Here is a 24,141-nt window from a genome sequence, read left to right as displayed (position 1 = left end):
CATTAGTTTCGAAATTTTAAGAATTATTTACTGAACAGCAAAAGAAATTATCCAGTTTTATAACTGGGGTATTTTTTATTTAAAAATAATACTTTAATTTATAAATCACTTGTGTTTTTCATATCACATTACACTTGAAGAACTTCACGTGTAAAATTTTAAAGAATCAATCAACCGTGAAGTCAGTAGTCCCACAATAGCCGTTCTGCACAAAATTCACGTGCGCCTGTAATTAACAATTTTCTTTGTGAAATTTAATTGTCATTGGAAATATTGATAATTGACTAACTCGAAAAAACAGCATAAAGTTTAAAAAATATTGTTGGTTGTACCGCACGACTGAATCAAATTTGGCATGAGCGCCAAATTTGGATATTACAATGCAACTGAAGATATAGCCTTTCAAACGGCTATTGTGTGACTACTGACTTCACGGTTGATCTTCAAGTGTAAGTTTGGTATGAAGAAACAATTCAAATTTGATTTTTTTTTTATTTCAAAATATAACAGTTATACATCTGGATAGTTTCTTTTGCTGTTCAGTATAGAAAAACGTCTTTTATCTATACAACCTTTTTCGTATCTGGGATGCCATTACGTTGTCCTTTCGCTGACTGCGTTGACCCTCCTGTTGCCCGACAAGAGATCTCACCCAACAGGGCAGACATAACGGAATCAATAAAACTCGACTTGCCAGTGTTTGGTCTACCAACACATAAGATACGAACAGCCTCTTCAACATTCCCCATTTTGCTAAGCAGCTCTTCTTTATTTTTCGACTGAAATACAAGTGCTTACTGATATACATTCCCTTCGTTTTGTTAAGTACATTTAATTCACTATGCATATATCATATGATTAGCATGGACAGCAAGACCGGTACCGGGGTTGTTGAAAACCGTTACGATGCTCTACCGACTGAGCTACGAGCCCGGTTACAATTTTTCTCCCTATATTATCATTGTGTAACAAGTGCTAACCATGACCTGTCTCCAACCCATTTGATTGAATTCGAGCAGCCATCGGATCCTGGAACCTTTGGCATCCTAATAGCATACTGATGCTCTTCTGTTTGTTACAAGGCCGTTAGACATACTTTCTTTAAAGACAAATTTCAATTATGACACATAAAGTAAGCTAGAACTATTGCTACACAGGACAAAAATGCAAAGTTAAGTGTCTAAGTCAAATTTCCATCTTGCTTTTGAATCGGCTTAGTTGAATAACTCAGCTTAAAGTCTTATAGTACAGCATTAAAGATTTTTTTTAATCTGGTGTAACTATTTTGTTGTATAGATGCATGCAAGATAGACATGCACACAAAAATACATATACAATATAAAACATAGACAACACAGACGAAACAAACATTCAAAGAAACATATTGGGGCGCCACCTTGGAACGGTCAGTACCACTGAGTTTGACCGGTTATTGGTGCACCAAACCTCACTCTTAAAGGGAATTCCTATAGTTTTTTATGCGCATCTTTCTGCGCAGCCGACACTTTCTATGGAAAACTGAAGTGAAGTCAACATTTGTTGAATCATGTCACAGACAATCTTAAATATGCCATGAGGAATCTTGAATGAAATAACATTTTTGATAAGTTTTATCAGTAATCAAATGTTGGTACTGGTTTATTTGTATTGACAAGTATCATGCCTGACAGATATCTTGCCATTTTTGTGTTTGTGTTTTCACATCGCATTTTAGTACAAAGACAGTGTTGTTCATATAATGCAAGACAATTGACTTAGTACTGATAAGACAATATCTCTTTTCAGATTTAATATTCAATTATAGAAATAATTAAGAATTTTTAAAACTTTTTTTAACTTCTAGCTGATATACATGTAATCAATTTGGTCATGCTCGCGCCATTTTTCGCCCGAACAGGTGTTGTATTCAAGCGGTCTAAAACATAAAATTTAGCATGGTGACCCATACATTTTTAGCCATTTTTATGCTCACAATACAATCATTTATACACAAGAAAAACAGGAAAAAAGTCTATGAAACAGATTTTTCAAAATTTAAAAAAAATTCTTCACTATGGGTATTTTCATTGAAAAAACTTCACAAAAGGCAATATGAAACAAGATATTTTTTTCATTTGTACACATTATTGTAAGGATATAGTATTACAAATATGACTATGATATCAAATTAGTATATAATAAAATCTGTAAAAAGAATAAACCTTATTGTGCTGTCTTGATGTATATTTTGATTGATATTTATAAAAAAGTAGAAACTTGTTGAAAAATCGCTGGCAGTTTCAGCAACAGTGGGTGTGTTCAAAGCAATTTTCCACAAAACAAGCCTGGTGAGCCATTGTTTTTATTTGTTCATTGTTTTCAGCACAGATTTTTCTATCATATATGTGAATTTGAAAAAATTCCATGAAAGGGAAAAAAACTATAGGAATTCTCTTTAATCCAATGTTCCAACGTTACAGACCTTGTAAATAAAAATTAGTCCCACCAGGTTAATCCCTACATGCTCAATGGCAACAAAGGCACAATATGTTAATCATAGAAATGCTCGTGTACTATAAATCAAATTTAACGAACCATGTACGCAGGTACTCAATGCCTTTGTAGAAAGTTTGGTAACTAACTGAAACACCATTGCTAATCGTGGACGGGCTGGAAGTCAAATAGTTTAGCAGAAATTTGATCAAACAATGCGAATCTTCACATCACATTAAAGTGGAAACTGGCTGATTTTACTAATGCATTTTAAACAAAAATATATGTATTTTATTACATTATATGTGTGAGATGTTTTCCTTCCGTTGTTCCTGCAATTTTATGTTTCTAACTACCAATTTATTTATTGAGTTTAAATATTTACCACTGTTTCGAGTGTATCAATACGACTGGTCCAAACTGATGGTAACGTTTTCCATTCTGTAATGAGTATAAAACTAATATCACTTGTATCACGGTAAATGTATCAAAATAAAAACTGTTTCAGCCTCAGTCAATTAAGTGATTTTAGTTTATTTAATTTGCATTACATAAATGCAACAAGAAAGGTTGGGGGAGGGGGAACTGTTGGCTGGGAATTTTTCTGAAAAAAAAATGTGACATTGGATTTGCTTGAAAAAAAATCCTGCTTCAACATATTAAAAGAACTTCTAGGCTCCCAAGTCACTGAAAAACAATACTGTCTCCAGGTCCGAGTTTTAAATATATATTTTCGTTACTTCCATTAGTGCGAAAAAAAAAGAGTGCAAGAATGGTTTGAAAGTATAAAATCTGTATGGTGTAATGATACGATATACTGATAATTTCAATATATGAACAGTAATGTATACTGTGTACACATGCTTGGGGACGGGGGTGGGGGAACCGCCTCGGTAGCCTAGTGGTAGAGCGTCCGCTTCGAGTGCGGGAGGACGTGGGTTCGATCCCCGGCCGCGTCATACCAAAGACGTAAAAAATGGTACTGGCAGCTTCCTCGCTTGGCGCTCAGCATTAAGGGGATAGTGCTAGGACTGGTCAGCCCGGTGTCAGTATAATGTGACTGGGCGGGGTATCATGCCACGTGTCTACGGCGTGATATTCCAGTGAGGCAGCACTATAAAGTTGGGCATTGTGCTCACTGCTACAAGTAGACACCGTCGTTTATATGACTGAAAAATTGTTGAAAAAGACGTTAAACCCAAACCCACACACACACATGGGGGTGGGGGGGGGGGGGGGGGGCGAAACCTTACTAGAATTAAGCATTTGGCTTTTGAAATATTCACAATCATCTATAATACCACCCCCTACAAGGGTTTCGCAATTCCTACTCAAAACTATTTTTTCCAATGCTAATTGACATTATATAACTTAAACCTGGAGTAAACGATAAATAGCAATATTCATAACTATAATTCTTAACTCTTTATAATATAATGAAAAATCAGTTAAGTACAGTAGTATAGTAATTGTTTGTTTTAGGCCAGTCTGACCCACCTGACCCCTTCCCCCTCTTTTAAAAAATTCAACACCGGCCAATTCAAATTTAAAAAATCAAAAACCAGCCAGTCTTTAAGAGAAACACAGTTTCTATCTTTGATGGACGTAAGGTTGAAGGGATAAAATGAAAACCAAGGTCCACTCAAATCAAAAACAACAATTAAACAGAAAAAACCGGAAGAAAATGTCCTTATTAATTAAAATAATTTATAATTGTTTGTTCATTTACTCTTTGATTGTTAACTTTTAGTATTTTATACAGTAAATCATACAACGGTACTTTGTTTTGTAACATTTTAATGAAAAATAAACAATAATAACCACAAAGTGTACTTGTTTTGTCTTGATATTGTATGTTGTTATACTTAACTCCGGGTATATATTCAATTACCTCCTTCGGCGGAGGAAGTCCAAATGGATCAAAGTACAAAGTACTTTTCAGAAAACCTCTGGTTTTATCAAAGTACAAAATACTTTTCCGAAAACCTCTGGTTTGATCAAAGTACAAAGTATTTAAGTAACAATCCCAATGTGTTCCAGGTCCAACAGAGTCGTCCAAATTTATAATTCCGCATTCATTATTCGACTTTGATTTTGGTAAATTATTTCTACTAAATACACCCCTAAAATTTTTAATTTTTAATTTTTTAACCCATTGTTCAATTTCAAAGTTAGAAATTGGTTTGTTTATAAATTTTATTTTTTTTTTACTATAGGAATTCGTCTGTACGACCTCCGTTGGGAATCAATCTGTAATCCTTTCCCACTTAACAAAGATGTAATCAAAGGTATTCCTAGACTAGCAGCCAGCATACCCAAAAAGCCGCCATTTTGTCTCTGTTTTTGTGTTAATTTAATCACTCCAGACCCTACTAGTTGCCTTGTTTGATTAGGTGTAAGATTTGGTGTTTTCATATTCCTCTTATCATTAGCTACCAAAATCTTACCACTCCCATGCTAATCGTTTCTATACTACGTACTGGCTACCAGAGAGGGGCCCCGTTGCTAGAGAGGGTCTAATATTTTTGGAGCTATTTGTGATGCCATTGGAAGAATTGTTTGTCTAACAAACCATGCTTAAGTCCTAAAATAAGCCACCATTTTGACCTTGACTGGACATTTGTTTTTTTGAAATGTAATTTCTAACCCCTTATTATTCTAATGACTTTTTTAATTTGATGAATTTGTGTTTTTGTTAAAAAGTTAAGGAAAGTTGCATGCAGTTGGTTCTATTTTAATCTAAAATTATATGGAAGTAGTTTTATTTTATATGCTTGTTGCTAAGTTTTTTCTTTTGACCATTGTTAGGTTAACCTTATATTTATATAATTTGATGACATATATACTTTATTAAGTTTATTTTAATTTTAAATTTTATTTTAATTTTTTTTTATTTATAACATATACAAGCTTCCATTTCAATAGTATTTATTCAACTGTTCTTCATACATTACAATTGCATAAACACGGACATTTGCAGTCGGATATGAACATTTAATTTAGCTGTTAATGTAATGTGTTTAGGATTCTTCTATGTTACTTCCTTGTCTTATTCCAAGTAAATGAACAAATCCAATAAATTATTAAAGTCTGAATTATATTTAGCAGACTTCCAGTAGTCGTATTATTTTGTGTATCTAATAATTTAATTACATCAATTATATTCTTGATTACTTGTGTATTCTGTTTCGGATAAAAAACACCATTACCACTTCAAGTCGTCTAGAATTCAATGTACAAACATCTTCTGCTGCATTAGCTTTAAATGTATCTAATAAATGCGGTTTCTGTCTTTGTGCATTGTTTATAGGTCGTTGTAAATAAACATATCATGTTGTGGTTTTGTTACACAGCTGTTCATTTCTAAAAGTTTATGTTCGTCTGTTGTGTATCAGTGATTGTGTTATCATTTCCGAAGGATATGACCATCTTGCTTTTGTAATCTTCATAAATTAGATTTAAACCCAAATTCATTAGAAATTAAACGTGGAACCCATAGAATTAATTTTTGTTACAATTACTTCTACCTGACATCCAGCAGCATTAGCTCTATAAAAATTTAATTCATCATCTTCTGTCAGCTGCAGTGTTATTTGAATTTGTCTTGGATGGTAAAATTTTAGTTTCTAAACCTGGCAAAATGAAATACTTATTTTGTGGAATTTTAGCATTTACCTTCATTACAACCTGGATTGATAACTTTCTAGAGCAAACTTTTTATATCCAGCTTGGTCATCCCTACTTTCGGCAACGCAGTAGTATCTAAATAGATAAATTTCATTGTTCCAGTTGATTCTGATAATCATTAGATATTCAACTATATTTTTTACATTTATTACTTTGAGTATAAAAATTATTACAATAAATATACAATTTTCCATTTTGTTTAACCACTAAATGATCATTAATGAAGGCTGCCATTTATTAATTAAGCAATTAGATCTTCCGTCGGCATAATTAGCACATCAACTAGGTTATTAACTTTAAAACTGACTCAATATAGCCATTTTAAACCAATCAAAATATGAGCTTCTATCATAATTGTAAAGTGATATCCGTTTTTTTTGTTTGCTTATAATTATTTCCCAAGACAGATATCAAAAGCTGTATCTAATTGAATAGGAGTTAGTTCGTTACCTTCCACAATATTGTTTTGTTCTAAACATGTATATATTTTATATTATTTTATTTTTTTATAAATTAATCTGTTAATACGTTTTTACGCGTCCCCGATCCTGACAATTTTCTATTTATTCTCATATTTATATCCTCCTTCTTATTATTTTTGCTGTTATTCTTTTCTTGTTATTCCTTCGCATTTAAATTACCAACTGCGGAGCAGGTTTCTTTTTAAAATTTTTCAACAATTTTTATTAGCAGCTAAATTTCTAGTCCATTCCAACCTTTTTTGTTTCCACTTTCTAGCGCGCTTTCCTGCTGTTTCAGAGCTTTTTTTCCAGCTGTGTAATTGAGTTGCAAATTCCACTTGAAACAATTTCGTTTATAAAAGTGTCTCAAAAGATACCTGGCCGTGTATGATTTCCTTTTCCCGTGTGAGATAAAACTAAAGAAAATATTCCTTTATTTTTTATCATAACTTTCTTGCACATTATTATAAAACTAAATTTTAATTTAATTTCTTTTAATAATAATGTAAAACTTGTTTCGACCTCATTAAAATTAATGATTTAATAATATATCTGTAATATTATTCTTATTAGAATTTATAATATTTTTATTAATTTCGAATATCCAACTCTTTGTGGTTCTTTTGTAACGGATAAGACTTTGGTAAAATCTGCAGTACTTTAAGCATAGATAATATCCACTGAAAAATTACCTTCAACAATGTGAATTATCAATATGATCACACATGAATATAAATTGTATCCACAGAGTTAGTTATATTTGGTGCTGTTGTTCCCATTCAGTATTTCTCAATGGCTTTTTTCTCAAATCAACAATGTATAAAAATTTGACATTTCTTAAATCCAACATAAAATTATCTTTTTAATTGAAATCAAAATCTTAAAACTAACTTAAATCAAATTCCAAACTTATTGGAGCATGGTCCGATTTATCAAATTCATAATATAATTACTTATAATGTTTCCTTATGTAATTATTAATTTCAGTGTACTGTAAGAACCTTGTAAATATAAATCTTTCCAATCTTACCTTTATTATAACGAATTATTTATTTATCATATCATCACTATATATTATGCGAGAAGAATAAGTAATAGTGTAATTACTATCCAAACCAAATCAGCATAAGTTTTATTTTTATTTAACATTTAAAGAACGACCTAAATCTGATTGTTGTAAAATCACTTGGAGGTATTTTTATTATCTCTAACTGTTTCAGAAACTTAATACAATTTTTTGTTCCATTTATATAATTATTAATAAACATATCTTTAAAATAAAAGTGTAAATTCAGAAAACTATTTTTTATTAACATTTTCAATGTTTGTTCTGGTAAGAGTGAATTCATTGTTAATAATTGATCTACTACCCTATTACCCTCATTTTTTAGTTTCTTCGGATTATTTCCAGCCATCAATCGAAACCACAAATTAACTCCAAGTCATTAACCAATTCTTCTGGATTACATGGAAAACGTATAACCCTGTCCCCTAATTACTTTTTTAAATTTCATAGATTTTTATTGATAGGCAATCTGATTTTTCTGTTAATTCTTTTAATTGTTTTTCTTGAATGAATGAATGTTTTGTTATAGTTATTATATCTTTTATTAATCAAATCAATTAAAATATTATCTGCTTTAGTGTTAATTATTCTTTTCCAGTTATTCTATCCTTAGCAATTAATTTGTTTTGACTATAATTTTATTTAAGTTAAAAATTAAATTACGCATAATGTCCATTGGTGAAACTTTATATGAATTATGAATTATCTTTTCCCTTGTTCCCATATGTAGAAGACATACCAGAAATATATTTTAACGGGTTCTTTGTACTTTATTAATTCGTCTTGGGTATGTTTTATTTCTTTTCTTCTTCTTTTATTTGGATTTTTTTTTATTTGATTTGTTAACTATTTTCCCATTTAATTTTTTGTTATATTTACAGCAACGTCATCTATTGTAATTTAAATTTGTTTTTATTTATTTTATCAGGATAGATTCATCTGTAGTTATGAAAAGTAACATATTTAGACGGTTTGGTAATATTTATATCTTCTAAAACAACTATATCCAGAAAAGCATTAAATCTCTGTAGGGCCCCCCCCAAAAACAACAACAAACCTAAACTAAAATACACCCCCGGCGTATTTTCCTTTTCTTTTGGTTTTTACACCCAATTATTCATGGATTCTTCATTTCATCTTCTCAGTTGGATCCAACATATTCGGCATTGATTTCTTTAGAAAATAAGTTACAGATCATCTTCCATTTTTTTCGCTAGAATTATTGTTTTTTTTAATCATTATTCGCTCCTTATGATAAATTTCTAAGCTCTTTTTCTCGTCATTAATTATTTCTGGTTGAGTAGTGGTTTTGCAGCTATTTCCAATCTTTTCTCTTCACATAATTCTTCTCTTATCTCTTATTTTCATCTTCAGCCTGGAACCCCACAAGTTTTTCTTCCCAATCTACGAATGAAAATAGGGAGTCGTTTTTAAAGCTGTGGTTTTCTGGATTCTCTTCTTGTTTTCCTTTAGTAATACCCGGGTCAGTTCTTCTGATAGACGTTTTGGAAAAGGAACGCTATTTGCTCTTTAATTCAGGTTATGCTTTTAACTGACTGATTATTTTTTCTTTTGAATTTCTATTCCTTCAGTTAATTGGCTTATAAATTTCAGTGTACATATCTCGATTTGTAGCTTTTTTAATGTTTTTTTTTTTCTATCATTATTTCTTCTTAGAGCCCTCATCTTTTGCCCGACTAGTTTTTTCTTTTTTTATTTCATTAAGTTTTTGATATGCATTTCTATAATTATGGTAAGATAATGTAAAATAATGTAAGATAATGTAATCTTATTATATATGGAAATTCAAATTATGATCAAAAAAGTAAATAAATCATATAACTTTAAACAACATTATCCTTTTTGCGGTTCATTGTTTTTAGAATGTTAATATGTGGATCTTCTGATCTGGAAAAACAAATACACTAATGATATACTTCGAAAACCTCTTATATATTATGATAATATATACTTGTATGCTAAAAACCTAGAACAATCTAAATATCAGGATTTAATTAACACTTAAGCCAAAGTGCAAAAAAAAAATTAAAGTAGATCCAATGAAATACTTGGGAATATTCGGCCCGATTCCAACCAAATTGGAACTTGTGAGAATCTGAATCAGAAAAAACAAAAAGTAGTAAGTACTTTGATGATTTTGTATGTGAAGATAAAAAGGTTCAGAATGAATTAACAAAATATTCATTCAAGGACGTCATAAAACTGTTGTGTTATTTATTTAAGCGTCTTATTATTAAACCACAAAAGATATTTCGGAATAACTGTTCACCTTATATTGGTTTTTTGTTAGTCCAAGTAAACGAGAAAATGATATGATTGTTAATGAACAATATGTTAAACCCTAACTCTTTTGCTTAATGCAACAAATCAAAAATATGATTTCTTATATATTGACAAACCAAGGAAGTTTTTAGAGAAAACTTTACTGGTAATATATAGATGGGAGTTTTTAATGATGTAAACAAATTACTCAACCTGGACAGTATAAGTAAGTTAATTTGATAATGATTTAAGTGATTATGCTACTAAAAAACAATTCAAAAAACTTAAATGAGATCACTGGAATATATCTTCCAGAAATAAGGGACTCGACACTCATACTTCATCAAATCCTGATAACACACTGAACTGAGCTGCAAACGAGCAGACCTTGGCAGTAGACTGTAATAACCTTATTAAATCCTAGGATATCCAGTTAAACCCAACGATGCAAGTTTCGAGACGATTTATGTTTTATAAAAGTTCAAGGTGATAATAGATGATTATAATCTTGAAGATATTTAAAATTAATAAAACAGACATAAGAAACAGAAAGTAATAGATATTGAAGAATTAACAAATGATTTAAAAATAATTCATTATTAATAGGTTCAATTACAAGATAAAATTGAAAAATGAAATGAAAGCTATGGTTGATTTCTATTAAAGAACTTGAGAGAATCAGACGAAAACATTTTAAAAGAAGTATTTCGAAGTCAATTTAAACATTTTATTTCACTCAATTCAAGAATTTAAAAAAGATAGTATGATTAAACATGAGAACTAAAAGACAAGATTATTGAAGTCAGAAAAAAGTTTACAAAATATGTATCAGTTAGAAATCAGAACAGAGAAATAAATAAACTAAATACTAGCCTTTACAAAAAAAAACACAGTTTTACTCGATACATTTTCAAATAAATTTGCAGAATATAATCTGGAATTGGAAAAGCATCTTCACAATGAGTGATGATGATCATGACACAACATTAGATAAACTTGTAAAAAAGAGCTGAATTCTAAAAATAGTTGACTTTAAAAAACAAATTCGAATTTGGATTATTAGTACTGTTGATAACCGTCATATTTAAAGTATGCAGACTTAAGTAATATTACAAAAAAATTACAAGAAGATATTAATGAATTTAATGCTAAATATGAACTGGACCTTGTAGTTTGAAAAAACAGTATAAACCAAGGAGAAAGCAATTAACACAAATTAATGATCAACTAAAATAATTTAGAGAAAACAACTCCGGAATCTTGATTAGTATGTTGACACACTTCATAATTTAAGTACGCGGAATTAAGTACACTTACAGAAATATTACAAAAAGATATCAACGATGTTTAATGATAAAATAAAAAATAATAAATGTTCTGGGACTCTGTAGTTGAATATCAGTAAACAAGGAGAATCAATTACTGCTAATACCCAAGCAAGTTATAATAATACAGAAAAAAATTTCAGAAGTAAAAATGTTTTTTTTTTTTTTTTTTCTTAAAACAGGAAACACATTAGCTAGAAACAACAGGTGTTGGTGACATTTGTTGCTTTGGAAGTTGCTTCACAAAACGAGTTGCTGATTTAGCTGAAGTTAATTCTTGAACATGAAAATAAATTTACAGGATATAAAAAAAAAATCTGAATGGAAAAAGTAAAACGTGAAGTGTTTCTTTTTGAATAAACAGTGGTTTTAATGAAGGAGAACCAGATTCCTTTCAAGGACGTTCATATATAAAAATGAAAAAAGTATTTTGATCGCCACGGTGGGTCTGGATATTATTCACTTATATGAAAATATAATTAATTAGTGGTGCGGGCTATTTTAGGGCATTTAATTGAAATCTGGAAATATCGTAGATTATAGAGATTTATAAACATAAACAAGAATAATAAACGAGCTTGTCCCGGATGTGCTATAAAAAATGTGTTTTCAGCCAAAAGGCAGGAATTATGTAATATATATCAGTTTTATTTAAACGTCGCTCAGGGGGATCAGTTGGAAAAATGCAAAATTATAACATTTTTCTTTTTAGGTTGGATGGCCAAGATGGTTTTACAGGAAATTTCCGGTGGAGTCGTAAATATAACACCAAGTTTTTTAAAAAGCTCGCATTTTTACGACAATATATGTGTGTATCAGAAAAAATTAAATTTTATTTAACAGAAAGGGACAATGTTTGTTATTTCAACCTTATGCGATTCATCATCTACAGAAAGTATCATTTGTTATTATGACGGATGGTTATGGCAAAATTTCCATATTGGAGGAATATATAAATTATAAGGAAGTAAACTTTTGAATTAAAAACTTAATTAAACTTTAATTTTTAATTACTGCATTTTGTTATTTAACTGGATTAATTAATATAATGGGAATATTCAATAATTAAAAGAAAAAGCAGGTAAAATAGAAAGACAAATAATAGAAAAACCTCCATTGTTCTGAAACATGTTATACCGAGTAATGATAGTGGATTATTTCCTGGAAAACTGTAAATGTCTAGTCCTGGTTTTAGTTCAAAATGGTAATACAAATGTAACAATTAATTTTAATTGTATTTTAATTATTCTTGTTGATGCAATTAAATTAGTTAATGGAGAAGGTAAAATTACAACTAAAAAAACAAAGAATATATACTTCTGCAAAGTTATGATGTTAAAAATAACAGTAAAAATGATCTATTTCTATTAATTATGTAATAAATTTAACATGAATGATGTTATTTATATTAATTATTTGAACGTTAAAAATATTCAATTAACCAATTTATGGTTCTATTATTTAAGTAGAAACTTTTGTTTCTCTAAAACAATCATAAAAACAGAAACTTATGTTTCTCTAAACCGGAGCTAAAAATTAGGAAGTGTGTCCCAAAGAAAAAATTACATCGTAAAAGATGTCACTAAAAATAAAAAACTATGTTCTTTCTAAAGTGTGAAAAAAATTACATCGTAAAAGATGCCTAAAAATAAGAAACTATGTTCTTTCTAAGTGTGAAAATTGCATCGTAAAAATGTCCTAAAAATAAGAAACTATGTTTCTTTCTAAAGTGTGAAAAGATGTATAAAATCTTTAAATTTTATGTATAAGCACAAGGCTAGTAACCCCGTCCTCGAGGTATATCTTTTATCATCATAACATGATAAGGATGTTTTATATTATAACATAACTAGAAACATTGTTTTTTTTCGATCTTATAACTTTTAATTTTATTGCATACTTGTGTTAGTTAACAAGTGTCTTTGTTAATCTTTATGAACTATGTCTTCTTAACAACACTCTTTTTAATTCCTTTCATTTTTTAATATTATCTGAGCTTTATGCTCACATGAAATCAACTCATAAATATTTGAATACAATTTACTCCGTAATCCCCAACCCCCCCCACAAACTCAACTATTGGTATGCCGGCAGCTTCATCTTTTAAATTTCTATTACTTTTTTTATTATTACCGAAGCAAAATTTTGAATTACTTTCGTAATCATATTATCAATTAATTCTTTAGCTTTATAAATCTTTATAGCATCTTTAGTTTTTAATTTCATAACACAAATGAGTCTGTGTCAGTAAAATAATAAACTTTGTGAATCTCCATTACTTTTCTTTAAATGTAAATTATATGGAAATCATTACATTAAATATTTTTGATAAGTCTAGAATGCACATTCCGACGTGAACAAGGTCTATTAATAATAAACTTTCTTTTATTCTATGAATACCAAATAAAATCTTGTTAAAACATCGTTGAACTACAATTGAAGGTTTTGCTTATACTTCAATAAATTATTTTCATCTTGGGTCAGCTTAATATTAACCTCTTGCGCAGATTTTCCATAGTCTTACCGATACAGAGTGTTCATCAACTTAAAAAGTCTTTTTCAAATGAATTTTTTGCTCAGATCTTTTCTGAGTATTAAAGTAATATATTCTTTTATCCAGGGACTTTCAGCCAAAAGTTAATTCGTCTATGTATTTTGGTTACTTTTTAAACCGAGTTGTTGTATACAAGTTCAAGATTTCTATAAATGAACTACATAATTCGTCTTTTTCTTCAAGTCGGAACCAATTCTTTACATTGCTTTTTCCTATTTCAAATGTTTCTTTATATTTTTTACTGTAATTAGATAACATTCATTGGTATTTAATTTTTTCTGGAGCTTAAAGGATATCGCTGTGAAACAGAATTAGTAATTCTTTGGGAATAAATCCAAATCACATTCAGTATAAAATTAGTTTTACTTTTGTAAATTAAATTTCTGCATTTATTGTTTTTGGATATGAATTTAAAGTTTCCAGAGGGTAAAGGTTCGCGTACATGCCCAACCGTAAAGGTTTATTGGCGTCAGGTTCATAAATGTATTTACTTTTTTCTTTGGGATTTATAAATTTTTCTTATATTTTTTATTTGTACTTTGTATTTCTGTTCGAAAATTTAGCTTATTCCACCTCTAAGGGACCCTTTTCAATATAAATAAATACAAATCGATATCAGTTATATAAATCTAATGAATTCCGGCTCATTTAAGAATTGCATCCCAAGGCTAACCCAGGGACTACTAAAATAATGGCACGGATCTTAATTTATAATATGATAAACACAACCTTCTAAAATTTTCAAATACGTCTGCTAGAAGCAGTACGTCAGTTTTTAGGTTGAGATCATGGTAATCTCCAATTGTTTTTATTTTAATTTTTTTCCAGATATTTTTAGCATGTTCGTATTCATTATCAGAAATATTAGTTTCATTTAACACTGAATAAAATTCTTCTTTTGATGGTAATTTAGTTTCTTTGAATTTTTTGAATGAATCCATGTAATCATATGGATAAACACCTTTTGTTTTTAATAAATTAAGTTTATTTTTAGGAAATTCTTCCAGAAGATATTTAAATTCTGGGCTATTTTTTGATAAATTATCCAATGACTGCGACATAAATTGAAATGAGTCAATGAAAACTAAGTTGGAAATCATAAACGCCATGTATTTTTCCATATTGTTTGGAATGACGTTAATTTCTTTTTTGAATTTCCCTATTTGTTGCATAATAAAGTGGGAATCATAACCTCTTAAATTATGAAAAATAACAGGAATTTTATGTGTTAATCTAAAATTAATATTGCACTCTGAATGAGCACTTCCTCTGAATTTTCCAGTTATATGACAGTGATCCCGGACCTTTGGTCCGTTTGGAAAACTTTGTTTTTCATCTCTTACTGGTGTTTCATTTTTCTTATATTCTTTTCCACAGATGTGGCAAGATTTCTGCTTTTTAAATACAATTTCGTCTTTTTTAGACATTCTTAATTCTTTGTTAAAGTGCTCTTTAAATATTTCTTTACAATATTCCTCTTCCTCGAGCATTTTTTTCTATAAATTTATAAACCGCGTTGGGTCCTCTGTAAACCTGTGTTGGTTTAGTATATTTGTCGTCATAACAACAAACAACTTTGTAACCATAACCACAATCTATATGTTTTTGATATTCTTCGGTAAATGAAGATTCTGGGTTTGGTTGGGTACTTGAAACTTTTTTAGTTATTGCTTCAAAATCAGCATAGATAACAAAGGGTACTTCTAATTGTTTGTGGTAGTTTTTAAATTCTACTTTACTACCTTCTGGTGGCATTTTAACACCTTGAACACCATTGATAGCTAAACAATTTTCAACATGTTCTTTTAATATTCTTTCTTGGGTAAAGTGTTGCAGGCAAGATCTACAAAAATGTTTCTTGTTTGTATTTTTTGTTTTGTTATTCATTAATCTATTAAAGTCTTTTATCCAAACATAATGTTGTCGCTGTGTTATTTTGTTATTATTAATTAATAACATATCGCAGTGTTCTTCGTATTGATATTTTGATATGAACAATGGATAAATTCCAGTAGGTTCTTCATAACCAAATATATTAAATGAAATATCATTTAAAACTTCTATTTTAGGTATCTGATTTAATGTAACAGGAAACTTTATTCCTTTATAATTAAGATCGTTTATATGTTTTTTTTATAATTTGAAACTCTTTCAGAATGTTTTGTTACAGGAAATTTATAAGCTAAATGACACCATCTAAAACATTCATTATCATCATTCTTTATATTTATCAATCCTTTCATTGGATGTTGTAACGGTTTTGGTAACTCTAAATAACTTGAAGCAGCCAATGGACTATACTTATATCTATTTATATAATGAGCATCAACTGACTCTGTTCTCCAACCACTTCCTTCTGAAATCCAGTTGCCAATTCTATTTATTATTTCATCAAAGGCTTGATGTAAAGTTTTTTTTATTTCATTTGTATTAATAATTTCTAAAGCCTTTGATTGAAAATAAGCTGATTTATATATTGTATCTGTTGCACTTTTTTTTACAAAAGTTATTTTTAAAAGAAACGTTTATTTTTATACCTTTTAAAGTTTTAAGTTCGGATTTAAGAATACCAAATGAGTCGTTTATAGTTAAATATAATTGATTCTTTGGATCTTGTCTAAATTCAATTTTAATTTCAAATTTCTTATAATATTGTTTTGTGGATCTCTATAAAGTTTAAGAAGAAATAAAATATTTAAATTTATATCTTTTTCCATTAGTTTTTGATATTCCACATTTTACTCGGTTTATCCCTTCACAACACATTTTTATTAACCCAGCATTAATACTAAATTCTTTGGATGCTTTGTAAGTGCTTTTATATGTTTTTTCTTCATTAGTATCACAATCGGTTACAATAACATATTTAGGATTGTTTCGATAATTATTTGGTCTGGGACAATCACATAACCTTTCGGTATTTTCTTCTTCAGTTAATAGACAACCACATTCCCATTCAAATAAATTCCTTTCTAATAGATAAGGATCTATAACATTTTGTAATTTATCAATGACATGATTTTTATATTCATTGCTAACTATTTGATTAAGTTTTGATTTAATAACATTTCTTCTTTTAAGAACTTTTTTATAAGAATTTTTGTCTGGATTCATTATTTCTCCTAAAGTGCTAGATAATTTTGGTATAATCATTCTATCTACCTTTCTATTAACCATCTATATATAATATACTTATAGAAAAAAATCTTTAAAAAACACATCTAAAGAACATTTAAAAAATAGGTAATATTATCTATATCTTTTGAATAAGATTTTTTCTAAATTGTTATCAACTGTTAAAATTTTAATACCTTCTTGAGATATTCTGTTTAACCATTCTTCGTGTAATTTGTGTAGTTTTTCTAAATAATCTAAACCAACTCTGTTTTCTTCAGTTCTGTTTCTTTTTTGAAGTCTTTGAAAACATATTTTAGGATCGGTTTTAACATAAATAAAAGCATCAATTGGGTTTTTTCCATGTATTTTAATAACATGATCAATTAAGAAAAGATTGTATACTGCCCACTCGGGGTCATTTATAACACCGTTGTCATGATATTGTTTTGTAAAAACGTTGTTGTTAGTTAAATAACATCGTTCAAGAGAAGAAACACCATCAAATTTTTTAGCAGAATTTAACATTTTTATGTGGCTGTTTAAAGTTGCTAATTGAAAAGGAAATGAATATTTTAGAGGTTCTTGAGCAGCAAGTTCAAAAAGGTTATATGAATTTCCGCTTGGGTTCATAACATTTTGCCATTCATGAATTGGTTCTGGAATTATATTAAATTGGGAAATATATTCTTTAATAATACCTAAAAACGTACTTTTTTCCTGATGCAATATTACCTTCGACTGATATAATTTTTCTCATTTATATAAAAATATTTTAGAAAAAATCTTTAATTAAAGTTAAAGTTAATATAACTCTTCTTCTTTTTTACTTTTATATCCGTTAAGTTTAAATTCCTTCATATATGTTTCAAAGGGCATTGAATAGTTGTTTTCTTTCTGCATTTCTAACAGTATTGTAAAAATATCTTGAATAACTTTTTTCTTTTCTTCTTTTCCAGGATCATTGGGGTTACGAACAGCTAAAGCTGCAATCCGTGCTTTTGTTATTAGTTGTTATTTTGTGATGATGTGCTTTTAAAATAAATTTCTTGTCGCCAACTTTTAGTCTATTTATAAATATAGTAATTATTGATGGAACAGCACCAGCAACTGCTACAAATATAGGAATAGCTGGAACAAGTGCTAATGCAGCTGAACAACCAAAGATACCTGCTGTAATCTGTAATCCTGTATTTACTCTTCCACAAAATTTATAACTTTTTCTGTAAGCAGCAGCTAGTTTAGTTAGGTGAATAATTAATTGATCTATTGTTTCTATTCCATTATTAGAAATTAGATTTTTATGACTCATTTATATAATATATTTTTTTAAATTAAATTTCTTCCAATTCGCTAAATGGTACCCAACTATTAAATTTTTCGTTGTAACCTTTCCATTTTACTTAAGCTTGTTTTTTCTTATAGTCTCGTCTGATAACTTTTTCTATTCTAAAAACTTCTTGTCTAGTAGGTAAAAGTTCTTGTTCATAAAATGAACCCTGAATTATTTCATCATTTAAATCTTTTATAGTGTATGTTCTGGGATTTGTATTATTAATTCCATGAATTATAAATATCTCCTCTGTCCAGTTTGGTGTATATCCTTTTTCAAAATGTCTTTTCAGTTTGCTTAAGCGAACACGATCACCAATTTTAAATTTTGCTTTACTCTTTGGTATCTTTAAATTACCATATAAGTTAAAGTAAACAGTACCTTTATTTAAGTTTTTACTGGCTTTGGTTGGTGTCATTTTGATACTAGAGTGTTTTGTTTTGTTATATTTATCAACCATATCCTGCAAATAATCTAAATAAGTATAAGTATTATTTGCTGTAAAATATTTCCACATTATTCTTTTTAAATTTCTATTAAATCTTTCGATTACTACGGCCTTTCCTTCATTAAATGTATGATACATGTTAATTTTATTTTTATTCAAAAATGATTCAAACTTTTTATTATAAAATTCTTTTCCTTCATCTACCCATAAATTTTGTGGAATCCTTGCAGTCTTCGGGGACTTTCGTCCCTGAATTCTACCTTTTATAATTATTTTTTCAAATGCTTCAGTAACATATTCTCCGGTTTTATTCTTTAATGGAATAACCCAAGCATATTTACTGAATATATCAAAAACGGTTAACAAGTACTTTACTCCTTTATTATATTTTGAAAAAGCTTGCATGTCAACTAAATCAGCTGACCAAGTATCATCAATATCATTAACAATCACTCCTAAATTTTCTTTTAATTGGTTTGTGTAATTCTTCTGCTAATTTATCACTCCAGCGGTAGCTCAGAGTTACCAGCTCTGCATTGATTCCGGGGGTATAGTCTACCCCCTTTTCCCGTTTTTTGACTTTTGACCCAGCCCAAGTTTGTATTTCGTTTTAATTATAGGTTTCACAACTAAATGTTTTGCAATCTTTTCCCCAAATGTTTTTGATCTAGTGTTATTTAAGTTGGAAAGCATTTGTTTGTCACATGTACTTTTTTTACACTGTTGTCATAGCAAAAGTCATGGTCCATACATACTGCGTCTAGTTCGTTGATAGGAGGTCCATTATCTAAATGATTTCCTGGCCCACAATAGTTATATCCTGGAAGTGTTAAACCTTTTTTAGGTAAAAAAGTAACTTTGTTTTATGGATGTCAAATTACCTGCTGCCCATAGTATTTTTAACAAACTTTGATTTCATTCTTCCAAAAGACGAACGGGTAGCCATTATCATTTTCTCCCGTTTTTTGTTATAACATAATGAGGATTTATATTATCAGTAAATTTTTTTTCTTTTAAACAATAATTTTATTTTGTAAACTCATCATTTTCATATGTATTAAACTTTTTATTGGGTTTAAAACCTGTGGTTTTTGATTGTTGGTATTAGTCATCCCTCCCAAAGGGACTATAGTTAAATAAGGCCAGATTGATCCTTCAACCTTACGTCCATCAAAGATTTTCAGGGTACCAGGTTAGTATTTTAAGACTGGTTGGTTTTGGATTTTTTAAATTTGAATTGGTCGGTGTTGAATTTTTTAAAAGAGGGGGAAGGGGTCAGGTGGGTCAGATTGGCCTAAAACAAACAATTACTATACTACTAAGTACAAACATTTCTTCACATAATAAAATGCAAAATACTGGTCAAACCAGTTTATGATAGAAATTTCTTTCTCTTAAAACTCAGCAGAATGCAGAATTTAGCGTTTAAATTACCAAACTTTTGCAGGACGAGATTACCGTCCCATAGTATCCCCCACCCTGCCTCATCACCAGCTTTGAAAAAAAACAACAAAAAAAAACAACAACCCCTACACCCTAAACATACATACATACATACACATACATACTTACATATGATCATATAAAACTGTGTATACTGATTCAGGGGTGCACCCAAAGCACCAACATAAAAGCGACAAACATTAATTTTTCAGACCTAGAATTCAGACCTCAGAGCATTTTAAAAGAAATTTTCTGCTAGCTGCGCTCGCAAACGTGATATCTCTAGTATCATATTAAGCTGAATACAAGAGAGACCAGACAACAGATATTTGCTTCCCCCATCAGACTGCTTGTACCTTGTATTGGAACTAGACAGTTATGATCTTTAGTTTTACCTAAAAGCAATTATTGTTAAAAAATATAGGTGAACTTTATCATACAATTTTTCTTGCTTAAATTATAGTCTGTCTGCCAATATCTGAATAAAATATGTGTTCTGAACCAAACATGAAATATTAAAGGGGTTGTCGCCTTCTAGGGGTTCTCATGACAAGATAATGAGGTCAAATGAGTACATTCAAAAAATAAACTCTGCCGCTGTGCACTCGTACTTTTTCATATAATCACCTAAATTGGTTTAAATATTGTTTCAATGCGTTTATTTATTTTGTAAATAAAATTGATAAAAGTATCAAAAAATATTATTTCTATGCTTTTGACGTAATTGATATAGTCTGCCTATATATCTTTAAAAAGTGACCTCCGGTGGCAAGGTGTGTTAGTACTTAACATCTATGCTAATCTTTATATATGGATTAACTGTAGAAATATGCTTGGTACTATATTATCCAAAAGTCATTTCAAGGATATTTCAAGGTCACAGACAGGTAAATGGTCAAAACTGAACTTTAGAAAACGTTCTTACGTATTACTGATACCAAAATAATACGTGTATTTATATAATCTATTACATTTCAGGCAGCAAAACAAAAATTGAATTTAAAGTTCGCACCGCCTATAAAAAGAATAGTTATTTATTGTATTTTTTTTGAGGGTTGTGTTTCGGTAGGGAAATTAGGGTATGTTTTAAGAAAGAAGAATACGATCGAAAATGAAAGTTACGCATAGATATATACGATTCTAATATAAACTGTCAAAATGACTATACTATCATGTTTATCATGTATTTTTAGTCCAAAGGCAATTTCTAGGCCTCTTTTTCGGTTATACAGGCACACTATTAACATCAGATAAGCCACAACCACACAAGTGTGTGTGTGGTAGTTATTAGCATAATTGCCTATAACGTCAGAAGGCCCGGGCATGCGCAAAATTTTCTATATTATATTAATTATTCCAAAAGCGGGCATATTATATATCAATTTACATCAAAATGCACCAGCTTGCTTCGAACCCACTAATTTGTCCCTTAACATCCATTTTGGCTGGATATGTTCAATGTGGCTCAATGATCGTTTAGGTCTGAATGAAAAACATGTGCACATTAATAGCAGATTTATATACTATTTTGAAGTATAATGACGATGCTCAAAATTAGGAATAATAATTTGGGTCAAACTGCTTCCTATTTAAATATTTAATCAAGGAGACTTGCATTTAGCTACTTTATGTGTACTTGAGAAAATTACTCAATACAGAATGTGCGTCTTTGTTGTGCTTATTGATCTTTTAAATAACAAATTATTACAAATATATTTTGAGACAGAAAAAGAAATTAACTTTGGTTTACTGTGAAAAAAATGTTCTGACCATCAAATTCTGAAAACGAAATCTGACTCATAGAAATTAAAAACAATTCTTGGCTCCAAGTAAAATCCAAGTCACCCCCCCCCCCCCTCCGACACACACACACACACACAGAAGTTCAAATTGTCGCCCCCTTATTATATATAAAATATATGTATATAATAAAATGTACCTAAAACTTGCTGGAGATAATCCATTGCGCGTTTCTCAATACAGTCCAGCGCATCCAACAGCAGGATGTCCTTTGCTTTGTCGATATCTGTATCATCTGTGTAGTTTACAACGGGAAACACACAGTTTTCTTGAATTTCTAGATATTCTGCTGTACTCTTCACCGCATCCAGAGCTTTTGCGCTTCTTTGAACATTCTCAACGTTTTCATGGATTTTGGGACAAAGGACATCGAATTTTGTAGCAATACCAATGATAGGTAGATCTGGCAAAAATGAAAACATTATTCTCTGTGGTCAACAATACTTTGCGATTGAAATACTGGTTATACAAATGCAACGACGTTATTAGATTTTTTTATCTTTTCGAAATAATAAGACAGTTTTACTTCCTTTTGTCTCCCGGAAGTTTGAACTGAGAAGGCATTTGTTTCCATTCCTGTGCATCTATTTTTACTTTATCACATTTTGATAAACTGACATGTTTATGAAGTATTTCGTCTTTTTTCGTCTATTTTGTGTGGTTTTTAAATAAGCCAATGCAGAATATCTTAAGTTTGATACTTTTGACAATTTAATATCAGTTGCAGTATTACGCCACTCGTAAAAATTCAAAATCTAGTATTCACTGGATATAGAGGTTAATTTGTTGTCTGGATATATGATCGAAGTATCTTTTAGTATAAAAACCCAGGTAGAAGAAAAGATATCTTTTTTAAATTAAAAAAAATTTTTTTTTTTTTTTTTTTTGTCATTTCATTTCAGGGCTGAATATTTTGGTCATCATTTTTGCCAGGATAAAAAGAAAGTAAGGGGGGTGCAATGACTTTTTTTTTACTTTGTTTGATTGAAAGCTTTCTTTCATCTATTATTCCAAAAGAGAGGTCGTAAAATTTCAACTTAGCGAAATGCAATACGCATTTAAACATGAACTTTAAAAAACTTTTACTTCTGAAAAAAGAAAAGATTTCATAACTGTTTGTACAATGAGTTTTTAAGGTTTTCTATTAAATGAAAAGCAGTTTCATTTCTTTTTTGATTCTCCCTTTCCATTATTTACTCTGCTTTTTAAAAAAATAAATATTTGTCCATTTAAAAACCCCTTTGAATGGAAATTGAGAGTTATTGTTTGTTTCAAAGAAAAAAAAACAAAAATTTTAAAAAATGTTATTTAAAGGGCTTTTAAATACGTTTTAAAAAATGGCGGGGGAAACTTTATTAAACAAAAAAAAAGTCTTGAAAACATACTGAGTGTGGTTTTCGATGGAATTTTTTAACAACAAGAAGTTTTCATTTTCAAAACGCAGAATCTGTCCCCCGATGTATACCGAAATGTTGTTTTTAGATTTAAGTTTAAAGGTGAAGACAATGAAGTAAAAACTGGTCATTTAAAGTGGGGGGTTGCGAAACGGTAACAGGTGCCAGAATGTCGCAAATTGCGCCCCTTAGCAATTTCTTTTTCAGTAGCACCTGATTTGCAAATGGAATTTTAAAATTTTGTGGTGTGTAGTAATTATTGAATTCTTTTGTTTTTCTAAATTCCAAAAAATCGCCCCTTACCAGGGAGAGATACCTTAAAATACACCTAAAATTTTAAAGTAACATCTAGTTGAAGAGAAAAGTGGTCTTGGTTTTTTCCTACGGTAAATTATAAAAGAAAGTTACAGTATAAGTTATTCAAAGTAAAGGGAGTTAATCTTTAACAAAAATATAAAAAGTCCACACAAAAATCCTTACCAGATAGAGACAGGTCAAAATACACCTCAAAATTGGATGTAACATGCATGTTGTAAAAGGTGGTCTCGATTTTTCCCTACGACTAGTAATGAAAAAGTTACATGACATAACAGTCGCATGACAGTCCGTCTCACGATGGTGTACAATTGTGCAATGTTACATCAAAATCCCTCCATGCATGAAGAAGAAATGCTCCGGACAAAGTCATTCTTGTATCTGACCATTGGCCTTTAAGTGTGACATTGACCTTACACCTAGGGACCGGGTTCTTGTGCATGACA

The 24,141-nt window shown here is 29.7% G+C and overlaps 1 protein-coding gene across 1 annotated transcript in view; it reads right to left on the bottom strand.

The window, feature by feature from the left end:
- LOC123551683 (uncharacterized) overlaps window positions 1–24,141 on the bottom strand; it is a 74,334-nt gene that overhangs the window by 16,290 nt on the left and 33,903 nt on the right. The window contains exons 6-8 of the mRNA XM_053541144.1: window positions 22,126–22,389; window positions 2,858–2,913; window positions 573–779 (exon numbers count right to left, since the gene is read on the bottom strand). Of these exons, the coding sequence (XP_053397119.1) occupies window positions 573–779; window positions 2,858–2,913; window positions 22,126–22,389 (527 nt within the window). The remainder of the gene's footprint in view (window positions 1–572; window positions 780–2,857; window positions 2,914–22,125; window positions 22,390–24,141) is intronic.

This window comes from Mercenaria mercenaria, chromosome 4 (genome assembly GCF_021730395.1).
Source record: "Mercenaria mercenaria strain notata chromosome 4, MADL_Memer_1, whole genome shotgun sequence".
NCBI lineage: Eukaryota > Metazoa > Mollusca > Bivalvia > Venerida > Veneridae > Mercenaria > Mercenaria mercenaria.
Note: the sequence above shows the minus strand (reverse complement) of the source record. Positions and strands in the feature narration are given on the sequence as shown.